This window comes from Coregonus clupeaformis, unplaced genomic scaffold (assembly GCF_020615455.1).
Source record: "Coregonus clupeaformis isolate EN_2021a unplaced genomic scaffold, ASM2061545v1 scaf3602, whole genome shotgun sequence".
Lineage (NCBI taxonomy): Eukaryota > Metazoa > Chordata > Actinopteri > Salmoniformes > Salmonidae > Coregonus > Coregonus clupeaformis.
Genome location: NW_025537056.1, coordinates 9030 through 34473, shown reverse-complemented (window position 1 = coordinate 34473; position 25444 = coordinate 9030). Strand labels below are relative to the sequence as shown.

The following is a 25444-nucleotide window of genomic DNA, read 5'->3' as shown; positions in this document are numbered from 1 at the left end:
AAATGTTCAGTCAGTCAGTGTCCAAACATCCTCCTGTGTCTTTACTTTTATTTGATCAGAAATAATAATTATTCCATTATCATTTGGTATTATTCTGTTTGCACCACATCCAGTGGCTTGGCATATTTTCTATTTTGTTGCCTTACAACACACAACATGCCTACCACTTTGAAGATGCAAAATATTTTTAAATTGTGAAACAAACAAGAAATAAGACAAAAAAACAGAACTTGAGCGTACATAACTATTGCCACCTTTTGCAGCAATTACAGCTGCAAGTCTCTTGGGGTATTTCTCTATAAGCTTGGCACATCTAGCCGCTGGGATTTTTGCCCATTCTTCAAGGCAAAACTGCTCTAGCTCCTTAAAGTTGGATGGGTTCCGCTGGTGTACAGCAATCATTAAGTCATACCATAGAGTCTCAATTGGATTGAGGTCTGGGCTGTGACTAGGCCATTCCAAGACATTTAAATGTTTCTCCTTAAACCACTCGAGTGTTGCTTTAGCAGTATGCTTAGGGTCATTGTCCTGCTGGAAGGTGAACCTCCGTCCCAGTCTCAAATCTCTGGAAGACTGAAACAGGTTTCCCTCAAGAATTTCCCTGTATTTAGCGCCATCCTTCCTTCAATTCTGACCAGTTTCCCAGTACCTGCCGATGAAAAACATCCCCACAGCATGATGCTGCCACCACCATGCTTCACTGTGGGGATTTTGTTCTCGGCGTGATGACAGGTGTTGGGTTTGCGCCAGACATAGCGTTTTCCTTGATGGCCAAAAAGCTCAATTTTAGTCTCATCAGACCAGAGTAGCTTCTTCCATATGTTTGGGGAGTCTCCCACCTGCCTTTTGGCGAACACCAAATGTGTTTGCTTATTTTTTTCTTTAAGCAATGGCTTTTTTCTGGCCACTCTCCACTCTCCAGCTCTGTGGTGTGTACGGCTTAAAATTGTCCTATGGACAGATACTGCAATCTCCGCTGTGGAGCTTTACTGCTCCTTCAGGGTTATCTTTGGTCTCTTTGTTGCCTCTCTGATTAATGCCCTCCTTGCCTGGTCCGTGAGTTTTGGTGGGCGGCCCTCTCTTGGCAGGTTTGTTGTGGTGCCATATTCTTTCCATTTTTAAATAATGGATTTAATGGTGCTCCGTGGGATGTTCAAAGTTCCTGATATTTTTGTATAACCCAACCCTGATCTGTACTTCTCCACAACTTTGACCCTGACCTGTTTGGAGAGCTCGTTGGTCTTCATGGTGCCGCTTGCTTGGTGGTGCCCCTTGGTTAGTGGTGTTGCAGACTCTGGGGCCTTTCAGAACAGGTGTGTATATATACTGAGATCATGTGACACTTAGATTGCACACAGGTGGACTTTATTTATCTAATTATGTGACTTCCGAAGGTAATTGGTTGCACCAGATCTTATTTAGGTGATTCATAGCAAAGGGGGTGAATACATTTGCACGCACCACTTTTGCGTTATTTATTTATTTGAATTCTTTGAAGCAAGTTATGTTTTTCATGTCACTTCACCAATTTTGACTATTTTTGTATGTCCATTACATGAAATCCAAATAAAAATCCATTTAAATTACATGTTGTAATGCAACAAAATAGGAAAAATGCCAAGGGGGATGAATACTTTTGCAAGGCAGTATAGGTCTCTCTTTATGTAGTGTTTTGGTGTTTTGTTAGATGCAGGCTTCTATTTGAGCCAGGCATCAATTTACTTAATGCACACACCTTTTACTAATTTGCATAGTTAGTTGTTTAATTCCAGCATTCACTTCCAGCATTTTAATCAATTTCCTGCACTAATGTGTTATGATTTACACATTGTGTCACGTTTCTTTTGTCTTAGTAGGCCTCTATAATAAATAAAAAAATCTGCCAATTTCTGGGGGTCTGTATTCCCAAAGTTGTTGACTGTTTTTATGCTTGCCAGTTTATAGCTAACAGTTCTCAGCTGTTAGCAGCCAATGGTTAGCAGTTTTTTTTTACTGGCAATAAAAATGGAAGATTGCCATAATTTCTTAGAGTCATTACTGAATTATTTAATGTAACAAATCAAACATTAAACCTCCAAAACAATTCATGGTAACCTCGTAAACAATTCATTTAGACCTTGAGTTTATTTGAAACAGGTGTGTATTTGAGACTGTGTTTAATTGAAGTTTTACGGTAGATAGATTATGTCATCAAAACAGTCCAATGTTAAAACTATTTTGTCTCCTTGGATTCTCTCACCAGGCTAGCCCCCTTCAGTTCCACAGACACCTGGAAAATAAATGACAGAAACTCTTTCAGGTACTAATTGAGATATCACTCGCTAACACACGCTACAATAACAACTTGGAAACACGGTAATAAGACCCAGAGTTAGGGATAATTCCATTTCAATTGAGTCAATTCAGGATGTAAACTGATTTTCCACTTCCACATTTTCATCATTGAAATACATTGAGGAAAATTGTAATAAAAATGTGTTTATTTCCTGAAATGGAATTGACCCCAACTCTGATAAAAGTACAATGTTTTCAATGCCTGTCTGTTGCAATAAGGAAAACGGTCTGTAATATGCTTGTTGTTACCTGTCTGAGTGGTTCCACCCTCCTCTTCTTCCTCACGGTGGAAAATCTGTCCATCTGGTTGAGTCCTCCAGCGCAGTTGAATGTCAGACACACCCTGCTTCATGAGCTCTACATGCAGCTAAATTAAAGCACAAGAGGTTAGATTATTCTCTCTCGCTCGCTCTCTTTCCATGGGAAACATATGTTAACATTGCCAAAGTAAGTGAAATAGACAAACAAAAGGGAAACAAAAAATAAACAGTAAACATCACACTCATAAAAGTATTAAAATATAGACATTTCAAATGCTATACTATTGGCAATGTACAGTGTTGTAACATATTGTGCAAATAGTTTAAATATGAAAGGGAAAATAAATAGACAAATATAGGTTGTATTTACAATGGTGTTTGTTCGGTCACTGGTTGCCCTTTTCTTGTGGCAACAGGTCACAAATATTGCTGCTGTGGTGGCACACTGTGGTATTTCAACTAATAGATATGGGAGTTTATCAAGGTTGGATTTGTTTTCAAATTCTTTGTGGGCCTGTGTAATCAAATCAAATCAAATCAAATTTTATTGGCCACATGCGCCGAATATAACAGGTGTAGACATTACAGTGAAATGCTTACTTACAGCCCTTAACCAACAGTGCATTTATTTTTTATAAAAAAGTAAAATAAAACAACAACAAAAAAGTGTTGAGAAAAAAAAGAGCAGAAGTAAAATAAAATAACAGTAGGGAGGCTATATATACAGGGGGGTACCGGTGCAGAGTCAATGTGCGGGGGCACCGGCTAGTTGAGGTAGTTGAAGTAATATGTACATGTGGGTAGAGTTAAAGTGACTATGCATAAATAATTAACAGAGTAGCAGCAGCGTCAAAAGGATGGGGTGGGGGGGCAGTGCAAATAGTCCAGGTAGCCATGATTAGCTGTTCAGGAGTCTTATGGCTTGGGGGTAGAAGCTGTTAAGAAGTCTTTTGGACCTAGACTTGGAACTCCGGTACCGCTTGCCGTGCGGTAGCAGAGAGAACAGTCTATGACTAGGGTGGCTGGAGTCTTTGACAATTTTTTGAGGGCCTTCCTCTGACACCGCCTGGTATAGAGGTCCTGGATGGCAGGAATCTTGGCCCCAGTGATGTACTGGGCCGTACGCACTACCCTCTGTAGTGCCTTGCGTTCGGAGGCCAAGCTGTTGCCATACCAGGCGGTGATGCAACCAGTCAGGATTATCTCGATGGTGCAGCTGTATAATTTTTTTAGGATCTGAGAACCCATGCCAAATCTTTTCAGTCTCCTGAGGGGGAATAGGCTTTGTCGTGCCCTCTTCACAACTGTCTTGGTGTGTTTGGACCATGATAGTTTGTTGGTGATGTGGACACCAAGGAACTTGAAGCTCTCAACCTGTTCCACTACAGCCCCTTCGATGAGAATGGGGGCGTGCTCAGTCCTCTTTTTTTTCCTGTAGTCCACAATCATCTCCTTTGTCTTGGTCACGTTGAGGGAGAGGTTGTTATCCTGGCACCACACGGCCAGGTCTCTGACCTCCTCCCCTATAGGCTGTCTCATCGTTGTCGGGTGATCAGGCCTACCACTGTTGTGTCGTCGGCAAACTTAATGATGGTGTTGGAGTCGTGCCTGGCCATGCAGTCATGGGTGAACAGGGAGTACAGTAGGGGACACAGCACGCACCCCTGAGGGGCCCCCGTGTTGAAGATCAGTGTGGCAGATGTGTTGTTAACTACCCTTACCACCGGGGGGCGGCCCGTCAGGAAGTCCAGGATCCAATTGCAGAGGGAGGTGTTTAGTCCCAGGATCCTTAGCTTAGTGATGAGCTTTGAGGGCACTATGGTGTTGAATGCTGAGCTGTAGTCAATGAATAGCATTCTCACGTAGGTGTTCCTCTTGTCCAGGTGGAAAAGGGCAGTGTGGAGTGCAATAGAGATTGCATCATCTGTGGATCTGTTGGGGCGGTATGCAAATTGGAGTGGGTCTAGGGTTTCTGGGATAATGGTGTTGATGTGAGCCATGACCAGCCTTTCAAAGCACTTCATGGCTACAGACGTCAGTGCTACGGGTCGGTAGTCATTTAGGCAGGTTACCTTAGAGTCCTTGGGCATGGGGACTATGGTGGTCTGCTTGAAACACGTTGGTATTACAGACTCAGTCAGGGACATGTTGAAAATGTCAGTGAAGACACTTGCCAGTTGGTCAGCACATGCTCGGAGTACACGTCCTGGTAATCCGTCTAGCCCTGCGGCCTTGTGAATATTGACCTGCTTAAAAGTCTTACTCACATCAGCTACGGAGTGCGTGATCACATAGTCATCCGGAACAGCTGGTGTTATCATGCATGCTTCAGTGTTGTTTGCCTCGAAGCGAGCATAGAAGTGGTTTAGCTCGTCTGGAAGTCTTGTGTCACTGGGCAGCTCGCGGCTGTGCTTCCCTTTGTAGTCTGTAATAGTTTTCAAGCCCTGCCACATCGGACGAGCGTCAGAGCCGGTGTAGTACGATTAAATCTTAGTCCTGTATTGACTCTTTGCCTGTTTGATGGTTTGTCTGAGGGCATAGCGGGATTTCTTATAAGCGTCCGGGTTAGAGTCCCGCTCCTTGAAAGCGGCAGCTCTACCCTTTAGCTCAGTGTGAATGTTTCCTGTAATCCATGGCTTCTGGTTGGGGTATGTACGTACAGTCACTGTGGGGACGACATCATCGATGCACTTATTGATGAAGCCAGTGACTGATGTGGTGTACTCCTCAATGCTATCTGAAGAATCCCGAACATGTTCCAGTCTGTGCTAGCAAAACAGTCCTGTAGCTTAGCTTAATCTTAGGGAAATATTTGTCTCTGATATGGTCATACAGTTGACAGTCGTTTAGGAAGTGCAGTTTGGTTTCCAACTCATTTTGTGGGCAGTGGGTACATAGCCTGTCTTCTTTTGAGAGCCAGGTCTGCTGATGGCGGCCTCTCTCAATAGTAAAGCTATGCTCACCCGATCTGTACATAGACAAGGATTTTCTTGATTTTGGTTCAATTACAGTGGTCACAGTGGTAGGGCTGTCCCCCGACAAAAACAAATCTTGGTCGACCAAGAGTCGTCTGTTCTTTTCAAAGTAAGTTACTTTTATTTTTCCATATATTGACACATTCTATGTGTTTTAATCAAATCAACTTTATTCACTGAGCTTGTCTGGTGCTTTAAGCACAAGGTTTAATTAAATAATTAAGACACACAATTGACTAGAGGGAGTCCGACCAGCAATTTATTTGATTGTGCGGGGCCATGCTCAGACTTTCTGCGCTGTGTTAAAATTAACAAAAGACAGCGAGTGACTGTGACTAGCAGCTGTTGTCTCACTCTCCTCCCTGCTGCAGTGACCACCGCAGAACATCAAAGTGTTAATCGCGCTGTCCGTGTTGCTGAAGCTGCAACATAATTACAGCCGTTTCTGATTGAAACGTTTTGTTACCGAGGTCCCTCATTTGTTTAGGAAAAATATTCCCCATTCCTTCAAACCTTGCTCTCTTTACGTGACACATGTATGCGGCGAATGCACGTGACCAAATACCTATTCGCATGGGACTAGTATTACTAGAGAACGTTGGTTATAGCATTATTACTCCAGAATGTCCGTTATTCCAGAGGACGATTCGGATGGTATTAGTTTTTTCCAAACTGCCCCCTGTAATTCTTTATTTTTTTTCCCAACAAATTGATAGCTATGAAGGAAGCCAGGAGGTTTTTATTCTAGGCATGAAGATACAGTATTTCAACATCTCCAGGTGATAGGGCTACACTGATAACTCAAGCTTGGTTCCCAAGTTTCCAATTAAGTGATAATGCCCGAGAAGCCAGTGTTTGGAAGATATATTGGCACGGGTGTTGTTAGGCCCGAGACGAAGCTTATACGCATACTAGCTCGCAAGGTTCTTATCCCTTGCTTGCTAGCTAGCAAACTACGTCTAACTTACGGTCACGTAAAAAAGTGCTACCAGGGTCCTCCCGAGTGGCGCAGCGGTCTAAGGCACTGAATTGCAGTGTTGCGGCATTACTACAGCCTGGGGATCGATCCCAGGCTATGTTACAACCGGCCATGACTGGGAGTCCCATAGGGCAGCGCACAATTGGCCCAGCTTCGTCCGGGTTAGGGGATGGTTTGGCCGGGGGGGCTTTACTTGGCTCATCGCGCTCTAGCGACTCCTTGTGGCGGGCCGTGCGCCTGCAGGCTTACTTCGGTCATCAGTTGAACAGTGTTTCCTCCGACACATTGGTGCAGCTGGCTTCCGGGTTAAGCGAGCGGATGTTAAGATGCGTGGCGTGGCAGGCGACTCGACCTTCACCTCTCCCGAGCCCGTTGGGTAGTTGCAGCAATGAGACAAGATCATAATCAGGAAATTAGCCAGAATGCAGCCAGAATAACAGCAAAGTAGTTGCATTTGTTTAAGCTGTTTTCTAGTGACATTTATTTGGATACATCTATAACAATGAGCTAATGAGGTGCGATTTCTCCTGGCATAGAAAATGTGCTCAGCTGATTCATGATTTCGACTTGTTGAGAAACGCTGCCTGTCAGTCCATTTCGTCCTGACTCCCGACATGTTCATTACTATGGGACAGCTGGAGATCGAATTTGAATATTGAAACAATGTTACAAATGTCGGAAAGACAGACAAAGGTTTATACAAATCTCTGCTGTTGAAAACTAAATGTCAGATAATGTGTAGATGCTTTTTATAGTGGAGATCAAGTTTAGAAATTGCTTGGCTGGGTCCTACCTAATTTCTACCAGCATGTTAAATGTGCAACCAGAGGAAAAAAAACTCTACAGCACCTTTACTCCACACACAGAGATGCGTACAAAGCTCTCCCTCGCTTTCCATTTGGCAAATCTGACCATAATTCTATCCTCCTGATTCCTGCTTATAAGCAAAAACTAAAGCAGAAAGCACCAGTGACTTGGTTAATAAGGAAGTGGTCAGATGACGCAGATGCTAAGCTACAGGACTGTTTTGCTAGCACAGACTGGAATGTGTTCCTGGATTCTTCCGATTGCATTGAGGAGTACACTACATCAGTCACTGCCTTCATCAATAAGTGCATCGATGACGTTGTCCCCACAGTGACTGTACGTACATACCCCAACCTGAAGCCATGGATGATAGGCAACATCTGCACTGAGCTAAAGGGTAGAGCTGCAGCTTTCAAGGAGCGGGACTCTAACCCAGACGCTTATAAGAAATCCCAATATGCCCTCTGATGAACCATCAAACAGGCAAAGAGTCAATACAGGACTAAGATTTAATCGTACTACACCGGCTCCGACACTAGTCGGATATGGCAGGTCTTGCAAACTATTACAGACTACAAAGGGAAGCACAGCCGCGAGCTGCCCAGTGACACAAGCCTACCAGACGAGCTAAATCACTTCTATGCTCGCTTCGAGGCAAGCAACATGCATGCATGAGAGCATCAGCTGTTCCGGATGACTATGTGATCCCACTCTCCATAGCCGATGTTAGTAAGACTTTTAAGCAGGTCAAGGGCCAGACAGATGGAGTAGGACGTGTACTCTGAGGATGTGCTTACCAACTGGTAAGTGTCTTCACTGACATTTTCAACATGTCCCTGACTAAGTCTGTAATACCAACATAATTCAAGCAGACCACCATAATTCCTGTGCCCAAGAACACTAAGATAACCTGCCTAAATGACTACCGACCCGTAGCACTCACGTCTGTAGCCATGAAGTGCTTTGAAAGGCAGGTCATGGCTCACATAAACACCATTACCCCAGAAAAACTAGACCCACTAAATTTGCATACCGCCCCAACAGATCCACAGATGATGCAATCTCTATTGCACTACACTCTGCCCTTTCCCACCTGGACAAGAGTAACACCTACGTGACAAAGTTATTCATTGACTACAGCTCAGCGTTCAACACCATAGTGCCCTCAAAGCTCATCACTAAGCTAAAGACCCTGGGACTAAACACCTCCCTATGCAACTGGATCCTGGACTTCCTGACAGGCCGCCCCCCGGTGGTAAGGGTAGGTAACAACACATCTGCCACGCTGATCTTCAACACGGGGGCCCCTCAGTGGTGCGTGCTCAGTCCCCTCCTGTACTCCCCTGTTCACCCATGACTGCGTGGCCAGGCACGACTCCAACACCATCATTAAGTTTGCCGATGACACAACAGTGGTAGGCCTGATCACCGACAACGATGAGACAGCCTATAAGGAGGAGGTCAGAGACCTGGCTGTGTGGTGCCAGGACAACAACCTCTCCCTCAACGTGATCAAGACAGAGGTGATGATTGTGGACTACATGAAAAAAAAGACAGGACTGAGCACGCCCCCCATTCTCATCAACGGGGCTGTAGTGGAACAGGTTGAGAGCTTCAAGTTCCTTGGTGTCCACATCACCAACAAATTATCATGGTCCAAACACACCAAGACAGTCGTAAAGAGGGCCCGACAAAACCTATTCCCCCTCAGGAGACTGAAAAGATCTGGCATGGGTCCTCAGATCCTCAAAAGGTTATACAGCTGCACCATCCTGACTGGTTGCATCACCGCCTGGTATGGCAACTGCTCGGCCTCCAACCGCAAGGCATTACAGAGGGTAGTGGTACGGCCCAGTACATCACTGGGGCCAAGCTTCCTGCCATCCACGACCTCTATACCAGGCGGTGTCAGAGGAAGGCCCTCAAAATTGTCAAAGACTCCAGCCACCCTAGTCATAGACTGTTCCCTCTGCTACCACACGGCAAGCAGTACCGGAGCGCCAAGTCTAGGTCCAAACGGCTTCTTAACAGCTTCTACCCCCAAGCCATAAGACTCCTGAACAGCTAATCATGGCTACCCGGACTATTTGCAAGTGGCAAATAAGATTTGATGAGGATTGCGCAGTCAGATGGAACAGAGTAAATAGGCATTTTAACATAATAGATTTAGCCAGTGATAACTTGTGAAATAGACAGCGGCTGGAATGCGGTTTTAACCAATCAGCATTAGACACATCTGTTGTATAAACCATATTATAAACTGGGTGGTTTGAGTTCTGAATGCTGATTGGCTGACAGCCTTGGTATATCAGACCGTATACCAGGGGTATGACAAAACATTTATTTTACCGCTATAATTATATTGGTAACCAGTTTATAATAGCAATAAGGCACCAGGTTGCGTCTTGCCTAAGAACATCCCTTAGCTGTGGTATATTGGCCATATAATAACCCCCTCATTGCTTAACCAAACCATATTTTCTATAGTGTCGCCATAATATTTAAATTGAGGAAGTGTGATCATAATCATTAGGATATGTTAGTGATCTGCAATATGTCCTAAATGCCCACCAGCCTTCAGGTGTGAGCTAAACAGTGCAATTGCAGTTGCGATGCCTTTTCAGGCTATGGATGAGAAAAGTTAACTTGTCATTTCCAAACGTTTAGGTCAGTTGTTTGCGGCTGCTTTGCAATCTGTTAACAGCAAGGGTTGCATTAAATAGGCTCAATATTTTTTACTGATGCATTTCACAATATTCCATTCATATGCAGAAAACATATAAACCAAAGCATTCACTGTGAAAGTTGCTAGGCTACATGTAGGCCATTCATATATAGCTGATGCGCAGCACTTAGTTCAATTTATCGAATCAGTTATTGCAACACCTGACATTTCTCTCAAAACACAGGGATGCCGATTCGCATGTGACTAATATTGTCACAGAACATTGGAGTTAAAAAAAAAAAAAACAGTAGGTTTTTCTGGCTGGAATTGCTACTCTCCTGCCATGTACAATGACATGGCTGATTCGGACAGGGCTAAAATGACAGATGTGGTGTTTTGTGCTCATTCACTTAATTACATTACCCGACCTCCCCCAGTAATGCTAATCCCGTCCGAATAGGGCACAACAGAGCCAGGGCCGGCCTTTGCGGTTCTGCCACCATATGCGAGACTAGAATTGTCCCAGTAAGCAAAATTATGTTGAAAATACGTATTTCCAAGACTTTGAAGTTAGGTTCAATTTAGATTCTGAATGAAAGGTGAAAATACTTATTTTATGATGTTGAAAATACGTATTTTACAGACGTTGACATTATAATTTTTTTCTGATGTTGAAATCAGGCTAATTTCTGGATCTGAATAAAAGTTGAAAATAAGTTATTTATAGATGTCTATGTTTGGACCAAATCAAGGCTATTGCAGACCGGACAAAATGGACCAAAAATCTATGTCAGTGGATATGGAAATCAAGGCCGGTCCGGAACTGCAACAAAAAAAGACATCGGTCAGTGCTTACTGAGGTGTAGCCTACAGTGTTGCCTGAAATGGAATGTTATTAATGCCCATCTATGTGGTAAGCCTACCATTTGTAAAACACAAAAAACGACTCCCAGACAGAACCCCAAAAATACGTCCAAAGATGGCGGCTTGTGCTTACTAGGGTGAAGCCTACCATGTCCGCCTGCAATGGAATTGTATGAATGCCCATCCATGTGGTAGACTCACCTTTTTAAAACAGGCCATTGCATAGGCTTTATTAGTCCTAATTCATGTGACCAAGCTCTGAAAGTCAGCTACCCAACTTTATCAGGAGTTGGCGGCAGGTAGCTTAGTGGTTAAGAGCGTTGTACCAGTAACCGAAAGGTCGCTGGTTCTAATCCCTGAGCCAACTAGGTGAAAAATCTGTCGATGTGCCCTTGAGCAAGGCACTTAACCCTAATAGCTCCTGAAAGTCGCTCTGGATAAGAGCGTCTGCTAAATGACTAAAATGTAAATGTTATCGTGTGGCTAATGCAGAAGTATTTTCTTTTTCGCTATGATCAGCTTGTCAAAAAATTGGGGTGAAATGGGGTGAAACTCCTGGACAACAATTGTGATTGTCCATTTTACTTTGACCTGTCCTGTTTTTAGGATATGTTGCTTTGTTAATTTAACATGACAGCACATGTTTTATTTGATTGAGTGCCATTTAGGTTATGCTATTTGATCAGAGAACCCTGCATGATGTAAAAAGTGTCCGTGTCATTACATTGTCATACATTTTATCTCCATCCTGTAGGCTACAGAAAAGGCCACATTCTCTTTCTACCATATCCTTTATCTGCAACTTGATTTATGTTAGAATATTTTTTTGACTGAACGTTGGTGGAGCACTACAGAGATGCGTCTCTCCAACAGCACCCTGGAAAGGCACGCTGGGAATGGACAAGCAAAATATTTTGCGCCCCTGCCTTTGACAAAGTGGGCACTGCTTATCAAAGAGTGGCATCAGCGCTCACCTAAAAAGCCCATATGCCACTGGTTGAGAGAAATCGTCATTGTTTTTGGACAGGATTATGTGAGGTTTTATGTGATGTTGTTGCAGGTGCGTCTTGGTCAGTTTAGCTCAGAAAATGCTGCCCTCGTCAATCTACCGCCATAGGCGGCCTCCTAATCCTGCCTAATGAGCGGGCAGGCCGTGCCTATAGCATAGCATATAATATCACATCAATACATTTGTTATAACAAACTCTGAACACCGTAACACATGTGACAGCAAAATGGATGCAGAGGACGTGACAAATAAACTCGAAACGGGGGAATTTTAACAGGTTGCTCAGGAGGTAAAAGGAAAGTCAGATGTGTGGAATAAATGTGACTAGTTGTGGAAAATACTGGAGATCAAGAAAAAGGTAAGGAGCTGCCAGCATATTATTATTTGGGCCAAAGAGGCGCTGTATCGATTACAATATCATTTTGCTGACCGTTTGGAACAATGTAAACAACACTAAAAAACCGTACCAGAGAGTCTGTTGTAAAGTATATTTTTGCTAAGCCTTTATCAGAGCAAAGACTAAAAAACATTAGCATTCAGTCGTGAATGGAATTCCCGAAATGGAACGGTTTATTTATTGTTCAAGGCTCGCTTTATTTTATTTTAAAACTAAAATGCTTGATTGCATTTCAATCATGAATGACTCGTATGCTGTGTGATGACATGAACGAATGAATGATTGATTGGCACACTATAGAAGTATTGAAGTACAATGCATTCGGATAGTTTTTTTTCCCCTCATCAATCTACAAACAATACCCCATAACGACAAAGCAAAAACAAGTTTTTAGACATTTTTACAAAATAGAAAAGAAAAACTGAAATATCACATTTACATAAGTATTCAGACCCTTTACTCAGTACTTTGTTGAAGCTCCTTTGGCAGCAATTACAGCCTCGCGTCTTCTTGGGTATGACTCTACAAGCTTGGCACAGGCGTATTTGGGGAGTTTCTCCCATTCTTCTCTGCAGATCCTCTCAAGCCCTGCCAGGTTGGATTGGGAGCGTCACTGCACAGCTATTTTCAGGTATCTCCAGAGATGTTTGATTGGGTTCAAGTCCAGGCTCCTGCTTTGTCTTGGCTGTGTGCTTAGGCTTGTTGTCCTGTTGGAAGGTGAACCTTCGCCCCAGTCTGAGGTCCTGAGCAGGTTTTCATCAAGGATCTCCCCTGTACTTTGCTCCGTTCATCTTTCCCTCAATCCTGACTAGTCTCCCAGTCCATGCCACTGAAAAACATCCCCACAGCATGATGCTGCCACCACCATGCTTCACAGTAGGGATTGTGCCAGGTTTAGACCGCCACCCCTTGCCAGTTGGTCAGCGCATGCCCGAGTACACGTCCTAGTAATCCATCTGACTCTGCGGCCTTGTGAATGTTGACCTGTTTAAAGGTCTTACTCACATCGTCTACGGAGAGCATGATCACACAGTCGTCCGGAACAGCTGATGCTCTCATGCATGTTTCAGTGTTACTTGCCTCGAAGTGAGCATATAAGTAATTTAGCTCGTCTGGTAGGCTCAATCACTGGGCAGCTCGCGGCTGTGCTTCCCTTTGTCGGTGTAGTATGATTCCTTCTTAGTCCTGTATTGACGCTTTACCTGTTTGATGGTTCGTCGGAGGGCATAGCGGGATTTCTTATAAGCATCTGGGTTAGAGTCCTGCTCCTTGAAAGTGTCAGCTCTACCCTTTAGCTCATTGGGGATGTTGCCTGTAATCCATGGCTTCTGGTTGGGGTATGTACGTACAGTCACTGTGGGGACGACGTCATCGATGCACTTATTGATGAAGGCAGTGACTGATGTGGTGTACTCCTCAATGCCATCGGAAGAATCCCGAACATATTCCAGTCTGTGCTAGCAAAACAGTCCTGTAGCTTAGCATCTGCTTCATCTGATCACTTTTCTATTGACCGAATCACTGGTGCTTCCTGCTTTAGTTTTGGCTTTTACTTTTAGTTTTAGCAGGAATCAGGAGAATAGAATCAGATTTGCCAAATGGAGGGCAAGGAGAGCTTTGTATGCGTGTCTGTGTGTGGAGTAAAGGTGGTCTAGAGTTTTTTTCCCTCTGGTTGCACATTTAACATGCTGGTAGAAATGAGGTAAAATGGATTTAATTTTCCCCTGCATTAAAGTCCCCGGCCACTAGGAGCGCCACCTCTGGATGTGTGTTTTCCTGTTTGCTTATGGCCGTATACAGTTCATTGAGTGCGGTCTTAGTGCCTGCATTAGTTTGTGGTGGTAAATAGACAGCTACAAAGAATATAGATGAAAACTCTCTTGGTAGATAGTGTGGTCTACAGCTTATCATGAGATACTCTACCTCAGGCGAGCAAAACCTAGAGACTTCCTTAGATATCGTGCACCAGCTGTTGTTTACAAATATACATAGACTGCCACCCCTTGTCTTACCAGAGGCTGCTGTTCTATCCTGCCGATACAGTGTATAACCCGCCAGCTGTATGTTATTAATGTCTTCGTTCAGCCACGACTCAGTGAAACATAAGATATTACAGTTTTTAATATCCCGTTGGTAGGATATACAGGCTTGTAGTTCGTCCACTTTATTATCAAGCGATTGTAAGTTGGCCAATAGTATCGATGGCAAAGGCAAATTAGCCACTTGTCGCCGGCTCCTGACCAGGCACCATGATCTCCTTCCGTGATATCTTATTTTCTTTCTGCTGCGAATGACGGGGATGAGGGCCCTGTCGGGTGTCTGGAGCAAATCCCTCTCATCCCACTCATTCAAGAAAAATATTTGTCCAGTTCAAGGTGAGTTATCGCTGTTCTGATGTCCAGAAGCTATTTTCGGTCATAAGAGACGGTAGCAGCAACATTATCTACAAAATAAGTTACAAACAATGTGAAAAAACACACAAAATAGCACGGTTGGTTAAGAGTCCATAAAACGGCAGCCATTGTACAGGTTTCTTTGCAGCAATTCGACCATGAAGGCCTGATTCAAACAGTCCCCTCTGAACAGTTGATGTTAAGATGTGTATGTTATTTGAACTCTGTGAAGCATTTATTTGGGCTGCAATTTCTGAGGCTGGTAAATCGAATGAACTTATCCTCTGCAGCAGAGTTATCTCTGGGTCTTCCATTCTTGTCACGGTCCTCATGAGAGCCAGTTTCATCATAGTGCTTGACGTTTTTTGCGACTGCACTTGAAGAAACTTTCAAAGTTCTTGACATTTTCCGTATTGACTGACCTTCATGTTTTAAAGTAATGATGGACTGTCGTTTCTCTTTGCTTATTTGAGCTGTTCTTGCCATACATTTACATTTTAGTCATTTAGCAGACGCTCTTATCCAGAGCGACTTACATGAGCAATTAGGGTTAAGTGCCTTGCTCAAGGGCACATCGGCAGATTTTTCACCTAGTCGGCTCGGGAATTAGAACCAGTGACCTTTCGGTTACCGGTACAATGCTCTTAACCACTAAGCTACCTGCCGCCCCAATAATATGGACTTGGTCTTTTACCAAATAGGGCAATCTTCTGTATACCCCCCTACCTTGTAACAACACAACTGATTGTCTCAAACTCATTATGAAGGAAATAAAGTCCACAAATTAACTTTTAAGAAGGCACACCTGTTAATTGAAATGCATTCCAGGTGACTACCTTTTGAAGCTGGTTGAGAGAATGCCAAGAGTGTGCAAAGCTGTCATGGGATCAGCCCTACACAGTGGTCAGATGTTCTGCTACTGTGTACTCTCTGTTTAGGGCCAAATAAAAAAAAACTGTTTGTTCAGTTATTTTGTTGATTCTTTCCAATGTGTCAAGTCATTATCTTTTTGTTTTCTCATGATTTGGTTGGGTCTAATTGTGTGTTGCTGTCCTGAGGCTCTGTGGGGTCTGTTTGTGAGCAGAGTTCCCGTACCAACTGGCAGAGGGGACTCTTATCCAGGATCATCTCTCTGTAGGTGAGGTTATTTTTATGGAAGGTTTGAGAATTACTTATTTTCGGTGGTTGTAGAATTTAATTGCTCTTCTCTGGATTTTGATAATTAGCGGGAATTGTCCTAATTCTGCTCTGCATCCATTACTTGGTGTTTTACGTAGTACACGGAGGATGGTTTTTCAGAATTCTCTCTCTCTTATCACACGGACAGCACTCGCACATACATTTTCATATTCAAAGACACATTCTATTTCTCTCTCCCTCCACCTTTCTCTCTCCTTCCCCCTCTCCCTCTCTCTCACCTGCTGTAGGAGCTGGTCACCGACTGCCTGGTCTGTCAGATCAGCATCTGATTGGATCTTCATCCTCACCACCGTTCTCTTTGACTTGGGGGCTGAAATACATTTGGTAACATTTTTTATGGTGCAAAATAGTAAAATTCTGTAAAAACATACCAGGAATACCACAAAACTCATTAGGACTTGACAGTATGACTTAATTTGACATATTTCTTTAACAATGTGCTGTACAAAAAGGTGATTGTTTTACTAAAGTTTAGTAAGCTGAGCAATGCATGAATAGTGTTATTTTTATAACGCACATTGTTGAAGAAAAAAGTGTCTTATTAAATGACAGATTATGAGTTTTACTGTATTTCTTTCACAGATTTGTACTAATTTGCATTGTGAAAATATCTCCCACTGAGTCACAGAAAAACTATTCAATATAAGAACATGAATTGTGGAAGAAAAAGTATAACCTCCACTAAAACAAAGTCCGATAGGAAAATAATTATCTTCATTAAAGTTATTATTGCATTTGACATGTTTAGAAGATGGGTAATATTAGTGGTGGGAGGGGGAGTGGAGGGGAGGGGGGGAGATAGTAGTGGTGGGAGGGTTGGAGGAAATAGGGGTGGCTGGGTCTGAAATAAGAGGTTAATTACAATCTCTATATAAGAAATAAATACAACATTAAAAGTGTGACTGCAGAAGCAAGTCACACTAATAAGAATATGACAGAAATCAAGAGTGATGTTGCTGTCAGCAAGCACATTAATTTTACTTCCAGAACATTGATGTTCTACTATGTAAACGTTATGTAAACTTTACTTGATGATGAATGTGAACAGTGAAGACAGTTACAGATGATTACCTGGAATGCCATATACTTCCACCTCACACAGAGTGAGAATCCTGTTCTGTCCAGGGATGACCACAACAACATAGCGACCCTCCATATATTTACACTGGAAGGTGTGGGTCTCTCCTGCTGGGATGTGGGATATGACAACACATCTGAGAGAGAGAGTGTGTGTGTGTGAGAGAGAGAGAGAGAGAGAGAGCACATGAGAGGGAATGAGGACACTCTACAATGTAACACAGAGAATACAATCAGTCTGTTAAATATATAGCCACAGAATAGCTACAGAAGCATGGATGAAGACCAATTTATCCAAATACCTTCAAGACAGGACATAAAAATGTACTGATGTCTATGTATCACCTGGGGTTGTTGATGCCGTTGTTCTTCAGTGAGTTACCAATATGGATCTCAGCACCATCAAGCCTCTCAGGAACAACATCTCCTCTGTTGGTGATGGTGACAGCTGTCACTCTGTACACATCCAGCAGGTCCACTCTCCACCAGGGGTTGGTCTCCTGTGTAGTGTGGGTGCAGGATCCTTTGTGATAGTTTGATTCTCTGTTCCCATCAATGGCATTGTGAGCCTTGCCATACCCATTCAGTGATGACTGGGTGGCCACTCCTTTCAATGCCAAGTTGTCTGTTTGAGTGACAGAGACAGATATAATACAGAGGTTTATTCATTAGTGCACACTGTAGCAATTAATTTTGCAACAGAAAACATTTTGCAGGTTAGTTCAGGTTAGTCCCTCCCCATTTCGTCCATTTTGTTCCATTTGGTTCCTAGTGAATACACCTCAGATATACACATTCCCACTTAGTTACCTTTAGTTGGGACATTAACTGAATTAGTTATTATTAGGCCTAGCATCTGTCGAAGTGGCCAATACTGATACTTAATTCATTGATTAGTTGATTTTGTGTTGTTTGTTTTTGTCAGTCTGTCTGTCTGCTTTATTAAAAATGCATTTACCTGTCTGTACGCTGACCTTCAGAAAGAGTAGGAAAATCCCTGTAAAACAACAATAATGTTATGAATGAATAATATCATTAATTAGTCATAATGAATGATATTGTGAATTTACTTTGATAACATCATATGACAAATTGTGTAACGTGCTATAGGGTAATGCTGATCATTAGAGATAGCTGACTTTTAGATGGAAGGGTCAATTCAATTTCAATTTTCAGTCAATTCGGGAGTACACTGAAATTCAAATTATCTTTTAAATTCTGAGTGGTTCATTTGAAAGGTACAAGCCTTGTCTTTTTGGAAATTGAACTCAAATCTTACTGCTCGCAATGTCATAAGAATCTCTCAGAGATTATCAGGTTAATTGGAATTTGGTTTACGTTCTGAATTGACTGGAATTGAAATGGAATGGACCACTTACCCTTGTAGGTAGTTAGTTCTCACCAGCGACAGGGATAGCTCTCAGACTCCACTCCATGGATCTGGGATGCAGCAACATGTTCATCCGTCAATATTAATGACATTTTTAAAAATCCCCTTTTAATGATCAGTTAATTAATATGATCTATTTCTGGATATCCAACACCTGCAATGTGTTATAGGATGTGGATCTACTATTCTTTTCCTTTTCAACATTAGACATTACCACACATACCACAGCAACAATAAGCTTTTATTCATGTGATAATAACCAATTTCCTTACTTATATATTATCATCAGTGCTTAATTTGAGCCGGATCCTGCCGAAACAGGATCCGTCACCTCTCCATTATGGATTGTTTTGTTCCTGATCCTATTTGTTCCTGTACCTATCCGGTACCTCTCGAGGCATGACAAATAATTGTCACTTTTTGCAATGTAAAAATTATAGTAAAAGCGATCAAAGTTCATTTGAGTTGACTCTTCGTTAATTCTCCTGCCCCCACAAAAAAAAAGTTATGTGAAAAAGTAGATTTTCAGCCCGGGACTAATATTCAAAGATTTAATTCGATTGGGCCGGCCCGGGTTTATGGTTTGCGCAACATTGTAACCTATGTGTCACGATCGTCTAATGAGGGAGGACCAAGGCGCAGCGTTGAAAGTGAACATAGTATTTATTAGACTGATCACACGATCAAAATAACTGACGAAAACGTGATGTCTCTGGTTACATACACAAACCAAAATGAACAAGAAACCACAAATAATGAATGCCAAAAGGCTACCTAAGTATGACTCCCAATCAGAGACAACGAGCTACAGCCGTCTCCGATTGGGAGCCACCCTGGCCAACATAGAATTACAACAACTAGAACATAAACAAATGAAAACTCACACCCTGGCTCAACATACTAGAGTCCCCAGAGCCAGGGCGTGACAGTACCCCCCCTCAAAGGCGCGGACTCCGACCGCGCCAACCAATCCAACAGGGGAGGGACCGGGTGGGCACTCCGCCTCGGCGGCGGATCCGGCTCCGGACATGACCCAGGCACGGGTTGTGCTGGACTGACGACACGCACCCCTGGCTTGGTGCGTGGAGGAGGAACGGGCCTTACCAGGCTGACGACGCACACCGTAGGCTTGGTGCGTGGAGCAGGGACAGGCCGGACTGGGCTGACGAAGCACACCACTGACTTGGTGCGGGGAGCAGGAATGGGCCGGACCGGGCTGACGACGCCGCACCACTGACTTGGTGCGGGGGAGCAGGAATGGGCCGGACCGGGCTGACTACGCGCACCACTGACTTGGTGCGGGGAGCAGGAATGGGCCGGACCGGGCCGACGCACGCCGCACCACTGACTTGGTGCGGGGAGCAGGAATGGGCCGGACCGGGCTGACGACGCAGCACCACTGACTTGGTGCGGGGAGCAGGAATGGGCCGGACCGGGCTGACGACGCCGCACCACTGACTTGGTGCGGGGAGCAGGAATGGGCCGGACCGGGCTGACGACGCCGCACCACTGACTTGGTGCGGGGAGCAGGAACGGGCCGCGCCGGGCTGACGAAACGCACCACTGACTTGGTGGGAGTAGCAGGAACAGGCCGGACCGTACTGGGAACACACACCACTGGCCCTACGTGGGGATCAGGAACAGGCCGGACCGGACTGGCAACACACGCCAGTACCTCTCGCCGTGCCTCTACATCCTCCTTCCCCCTGGTGACCAGTGACTCCCGTAACCTGGCAGCCTCCTGCTGCCCCGTCGTCCACGGCATTAGCCCCCCTAAAAATGTATGGGCTTCACGCCTACCCGTGGCCAAGGCCTCCATCCCTCTCGCCAGACTCTCCCCCCCACTGCTCCAAAGTCCAACCTCTCTCCTCTTCGCTTGGCTTGGCCCAGTCGAGACTCCTACTCCACTGCTCCCAAGTCCATCCTCTCTCTTCTTCACGCTGCTTGGTCCTGTTATGGTGGTTTCTTCTGTCACGATCGTCTAATGAGGAGGACCAAGGCGCAGCGTTGAAAGTGAACATAGTATTTATTAGACTGATCACACGATCAAAATAACTGACGAAAACGTGATGTCTCTGGTTACATACACAAACCAAAATGAACAAGAAACCACAAATAATGAATGCCAAAAGGCTACCTAAGTATGACTCCCAATCAGAGACAACGAGCTACAGCCGTCTCCGATTGGGAGCCACCCTGGCCAACATAGAATTACAACAACTAGAACATAAACAAATGAAAACTCACACCCTGGCTCAACATACTAGAGTCCCCAGAGCCAGGGCGTGACACTATGTTTGAGACCAACACGTGGCCGTGGCTGTGTGAGAAGCGCGCTAGTATCTTTCACATAACTAGAATGAGATTCACTTTCTATGATCTCTCTCTCTCTCTCTGCTCTGATAGACATGAGCCTGCAACTCTCATCTCTCCAGCGTTGCACATCATCATTTATTTCCTTATAGAATCACAGTGAAGGGTTCTGGAGGAACTGCAGCACCCCGGATACATTGAAATACATTTGACAAAGTTATAGAATTACTGCTGTCACACCCGTCGCTATGGGCGGGCCATAGGGGGCCGGGCCCGCCCCCCCAAAATGCTTGTGCCCCCCCCACTTGAGGGAATGTATTATTAAATATACGTACTGTAGGCTAATAATAATTGTGCCCTGCCCTCCCATGCATTTCATATGCCCCCCTTAAGACTGAGGTCTGGCGACGGGTCTGACTGCTGTCTGTTCAGAAATAAATGAAATCATTCAGAATAGCCTACTACACCATGAGAAGGCCTATAAATTAGCCAAAGAGAATCAATAGTTTCTTTTAAAAAATAGCCTAGCTGTGGATTGTAGCCCAGTAACAAGGAATAGCCCACAGTCGGAAACACGCAGCAAATCTGTCAGTGAAAAAACTGCATGCAGACAAAAGAGATTTCGCAATATTTCAAATACAATCGAGGGAAAACAAAGGTTGTAAAGCAAATGGCTCTTGCTGAAAAGAGAAGACTATGCTGTAGGCTACCAAAATATTTGATCAACTTCAAAATATTGATTTACAAAAGAGAGAGAGAGAGATAGGCGTTTGGCACGAGTGCATCGGCCATCACCAGCGAGGGGGCTGCGCATCATTAGGTGAGTCAGTGAAACTGGAAAGCATTGTTAGGACTATTATTTCCTCCCCACATTGTAGCCTACACACACCTAGGCCTAGGTTATTGATGGATTCAGGACAAGGTAAGGCCCTGTGTAGCTCAGTTGGTAGAGCATGGCGCTTGCAACGCCAGGGTTGTGGGTTCGATTCCCACGTGGGCCAGTATGAAAATGTATACACTCACTACCTGTAAGTCGCTCTGGATAAGAGCGTCTGCTAAATGACGAAAATGTAAGGTTGTATTTATTGATCTCATTGTCAAAGTAGCCTGCCATTTCAATTATTTGTGTGGTATTAAAAAAGATTATACTAAAGTCTCTAGTGATGTATAATTGCATGAAATGCGTTTGTCCCCGGACCCTGGCTACTAAAATGTTCCCAATGTGTGAAACTTCTGTAAGTGCCTCTACTCTACTGCTCTATGCCACAACGCAAATGCGATCATATGAATGCAATGCTTTATTATAAAGGTACTTATTTTCTCTCTCAAGTGTTCCGGTACCTCAGAACTTCCTCTCCCGATTTCCAAATTAAGCACTGATTATCATCATTATCTTTTACAGTATTAACCAAGGTTATGAACAATAAAATAATATATCCAAACATAAAAAAAACATACCTGTGTTTGAGAGGGCTATCTTGTCCTCTGCTGAATCCCTCCTCTGTCTCAGTGTGCGTGATGGATCTTCTTCTCACTCTCTTATTATTCTCTGTCTGGACGAAATGCAAACCTGGGTCATATTCATTAGGACAAACAACAGAAAATAATTGGTAACTTTTTGCAACGGAAAACAAAAATGAGGGTTTGTTATTGGATAAGATCAGGTAGCCCCTCACTCCCTGTTTCAATCTGTTTTCTTTGTTTGGTGCCTTATAAACACAACCCTGTATTAGCCAAACATGGGGAGGGAAAGGTGAGGTGTATTTGGTTAGCAGTGGTCCATAGCCCACCACCCTGTGTGTGTATGTGTTGGGTCTGTGTGTGTGTGCACGCGTGTATTTGCGTGTGTCTTTGCATGTGTATGTTTGCATGTATGTGTGTGGTGTTGTCTGAAGGGCGGATTTGGTTAGCAGTCATCCATAGAACCTCATCCCCTCCCTGAGGTGTCAATAGTTAGGGCGGCAGGTAGCTTAGTGGTTAAGAGCGTTGTGCCAGTAACCGAAAGGTCGCTGGTTCTAATCTCCGAGCCGACTAGGTGAAAAATCTGTCGATGTGCCCTTGAGCAAGGCACTTAACCCTAATTGCTCTGGATAAGAGCGTCTGCTAAATAATTAATTAATTAATTAATTAAAAATAGTTACAAAACGTAAACATTTTCCGTCTCTGTCTGTCTCATCATCACTGACTGTATGAATCTGTAGGGAACTATTTTAATCTGATGGAAATTGTATGAATCTGTTGGGCCATTATTGAATTGTGGCAGTAAATGCTGAATTGAATGCTTGAATAATAACTCCTTGAATCTGGCACCATGTAAAAACTCTTTAAAATGACAAAAACATGACAAATAATATGGTTATTTAATAAGAAAACATACATAAGTCTTTTATACTGCAAAACATCTATTTGTATGCATTGTAGAAACTACTGGGGAGTAGCAAATCATCTTGTTCCACTGGGGATGTGTAGAGATGTAGTGACATGTTTCTGGGATTTAGAGATATCTATCTATTCTTCTGAATGCTAGAAAGTAAACGAAGGTATTTATCATATTGTGTAGATCAATAAAAACATAGAAGGCTATTAAAACACCTATTTTTATCTTGGTTTTACGTCATTGGTGTTACTGCCTTAAAATCACTGATTACAAATATATGTAAGGACCTTGAACATTCTCTCTAGTGTCAAACTGTTATTGGGGGAGGGGTCTATATTAAATAAAATTATTAGCTAATCACACTCTTTTAGTATGTCATCTATTTTTGGATTCCATTCATCATTTGGTGTGTCTAAATCCAAAACGTCACTTGGTGTTAGTCAAATTAATTGGAAATAACATTGTGAGCAAAAAGATTAATCACATCACTAGTAAATTAATTTTAGATGATTGATTTGAGAAAATCCTCAATAATCTAAAATGTCTCATTGGTGTTACCATCATGAGTGTTACTACTCCTGCTGGTTGCACAATGTTATCATAATGGTAAAACATGTTTAATGTCTTTAAGCTATGATATTAATTGATTTAGAATTGGAAGAATAACAAAACATCTTTAAAAAATGAAGTTAACCTTTTTTCTAAATGCCATGCCCAATTGCTACCATAATTCAAGAACAACTCTGTTGGAAACAGTTTGACTCTGTTGGAAACTGTGTGAATCTGTTGGAAACTGTATGAATATGTTGGGAATTAAATACTTAATTGTAAATGTTCAAAAACCCAGAGGAAGGCCAAAAGCCGAAATGCTTTGGTTCCAATTTTAACAATAAATAAGCTTTTTTTATTAATTTCCATTCTCCTCCAAATTGCTGAATCTGCTCTCAACTTCACTTTCCTCCTTACCTCCTCCATTTCTTTACTTCTATATTTTTGTTAGCATTAGCCAAGGTCATGTTCATTAGGGCACACGACAGAAAACATTTAGCAACTTTTTGCAATGGAAAATAAAAATTATTGTTTGCTATTGGATAAGATCAGGTACTCCCTCACTCCCTGCTTCAATCTGTTTTCTTTCGTTTGTTGCCTTATGAATACAACCCTGTATTAGCCAAACAATGGGAAGGTAAGGTGAGGTGTATTTGGTCCGTAGCCCACCACCCCATGAGTGTGTGTGTGTGTGTGTGTGTGTGTTTGTGTTTGTGTGTGTGTGTGTGTATGTTTGTGTGTGTGTGTGTGTGTGTGTGTATGTTTGTGTGTGTGTGTGTGTGTGTGTGTGTGTGTGTGTATGTTTGTGTGTGTGTGTGTGTGTGTGTGTGTGTGTGTGTGTGTGTGTGTGTGTGTGTGTGTGTGTGTGTGTGTGTGTGTGTGTGTGTGTGTGTGTGTGTATGAGGTGTTGCATCCTAGGTGTATTTGATTATCCGTCATCCATAGAACCTTAACCCCTCCCTGAGGTGAAATAAGTCAACAGTGGTTTATTTAAGAACAATGCTTTTACTAAGAACACATCTCACTTTGAAGAATTACAATCGATCAATTTATTATTCAAATGTACAAATAATGCATATTTAAATGTGAAGTTTATTTTTAGATTGAACCTCTACTATCAAACCTGCACTGTACCTTAGAGGTGACATACACTTATAGACAAAACCAAACAGAAAAACAGAAACATCCATAAAAATGTGTGAAGTTATACATCCTAGTAAGAAAAGAAAACATTTATATGGACGGAAATTCAAAATAGATGCAATTAACTATTTGTATTATCAATTCATTTTAATCTAAAACTATTTTGTCTCCCTGGAGTCTCTTAGTAATGGGGTCTCACCTGCCCATATCTCACCACCCCAGGAGTGAGTGTGAGTGAGTGTGTGTGTGTGTGTATATGTGTGTGTATGGTGTTGTTGCCTGGGAGATTTGGTTAGCAGTCATCCATAGAACCTCATCCCCTCCCTGAGGTGCAAATAGTTACACAACTTCAACATTTTCCATCCCTGTCTGTCTCATCATCACGGACTGTTAGTTGACTTAGAATGGGAAAAGCTGCCAAATGTTTTTCTAAATGTCATGGCCAAATGAAACCGTAATTCAAGAACAACCCTCTTGGAATCTGAGTGAATTTCTTGGAAACTGTGTGAATCTGCTGGAAATTAAACACTTCATTGTAAATGTTCAAAAACCTTGAAGAAGGCCAAAAGCTGAAATGATTTGGTTCTACTTTTAACAATACTACAGCTTTTAAAAAAAGAAATTCTCCTCCAAGTTGCTGAATCTGTCCTCTACTTCAGTTTCCTCCTTACCTCCAAACCATTTTTGTACTTCTATATGATCATCATTCTTT

The 25444-nt window shown here is 43.0% G+C and overlaps 1 protein-coding gene across 1 annotated transcript; it reads right to left on the bottom strand.

The window, feature by feature from the left end:
- Nucleotides 1–2105: 2105 nt before the first annotated feature.
- Nucleotides 2106–17756, bottom strand: LOC123490268 (fucolectin-like). The gene is made up of 6 exons (XM_045220341.1): nt 17753–17756; nt 17306–17585; nt 16955–17097; nt 16102–16193; nt 2584–2701; nt 2106–2269 (listed from the first exon to the last, which is right to left on the bottom strand). Exons 1-6 carry the CDS (start codon nt 17754–17756, stop codon nt 2244–2246), a joined length of 663 nt encoding a protein of 220 aa, XP_045076276.1. The 3' UTR covers nt 2106–2243.
- Nucleotides 17757–25444: the final 7688 nt, after the last annotated feature.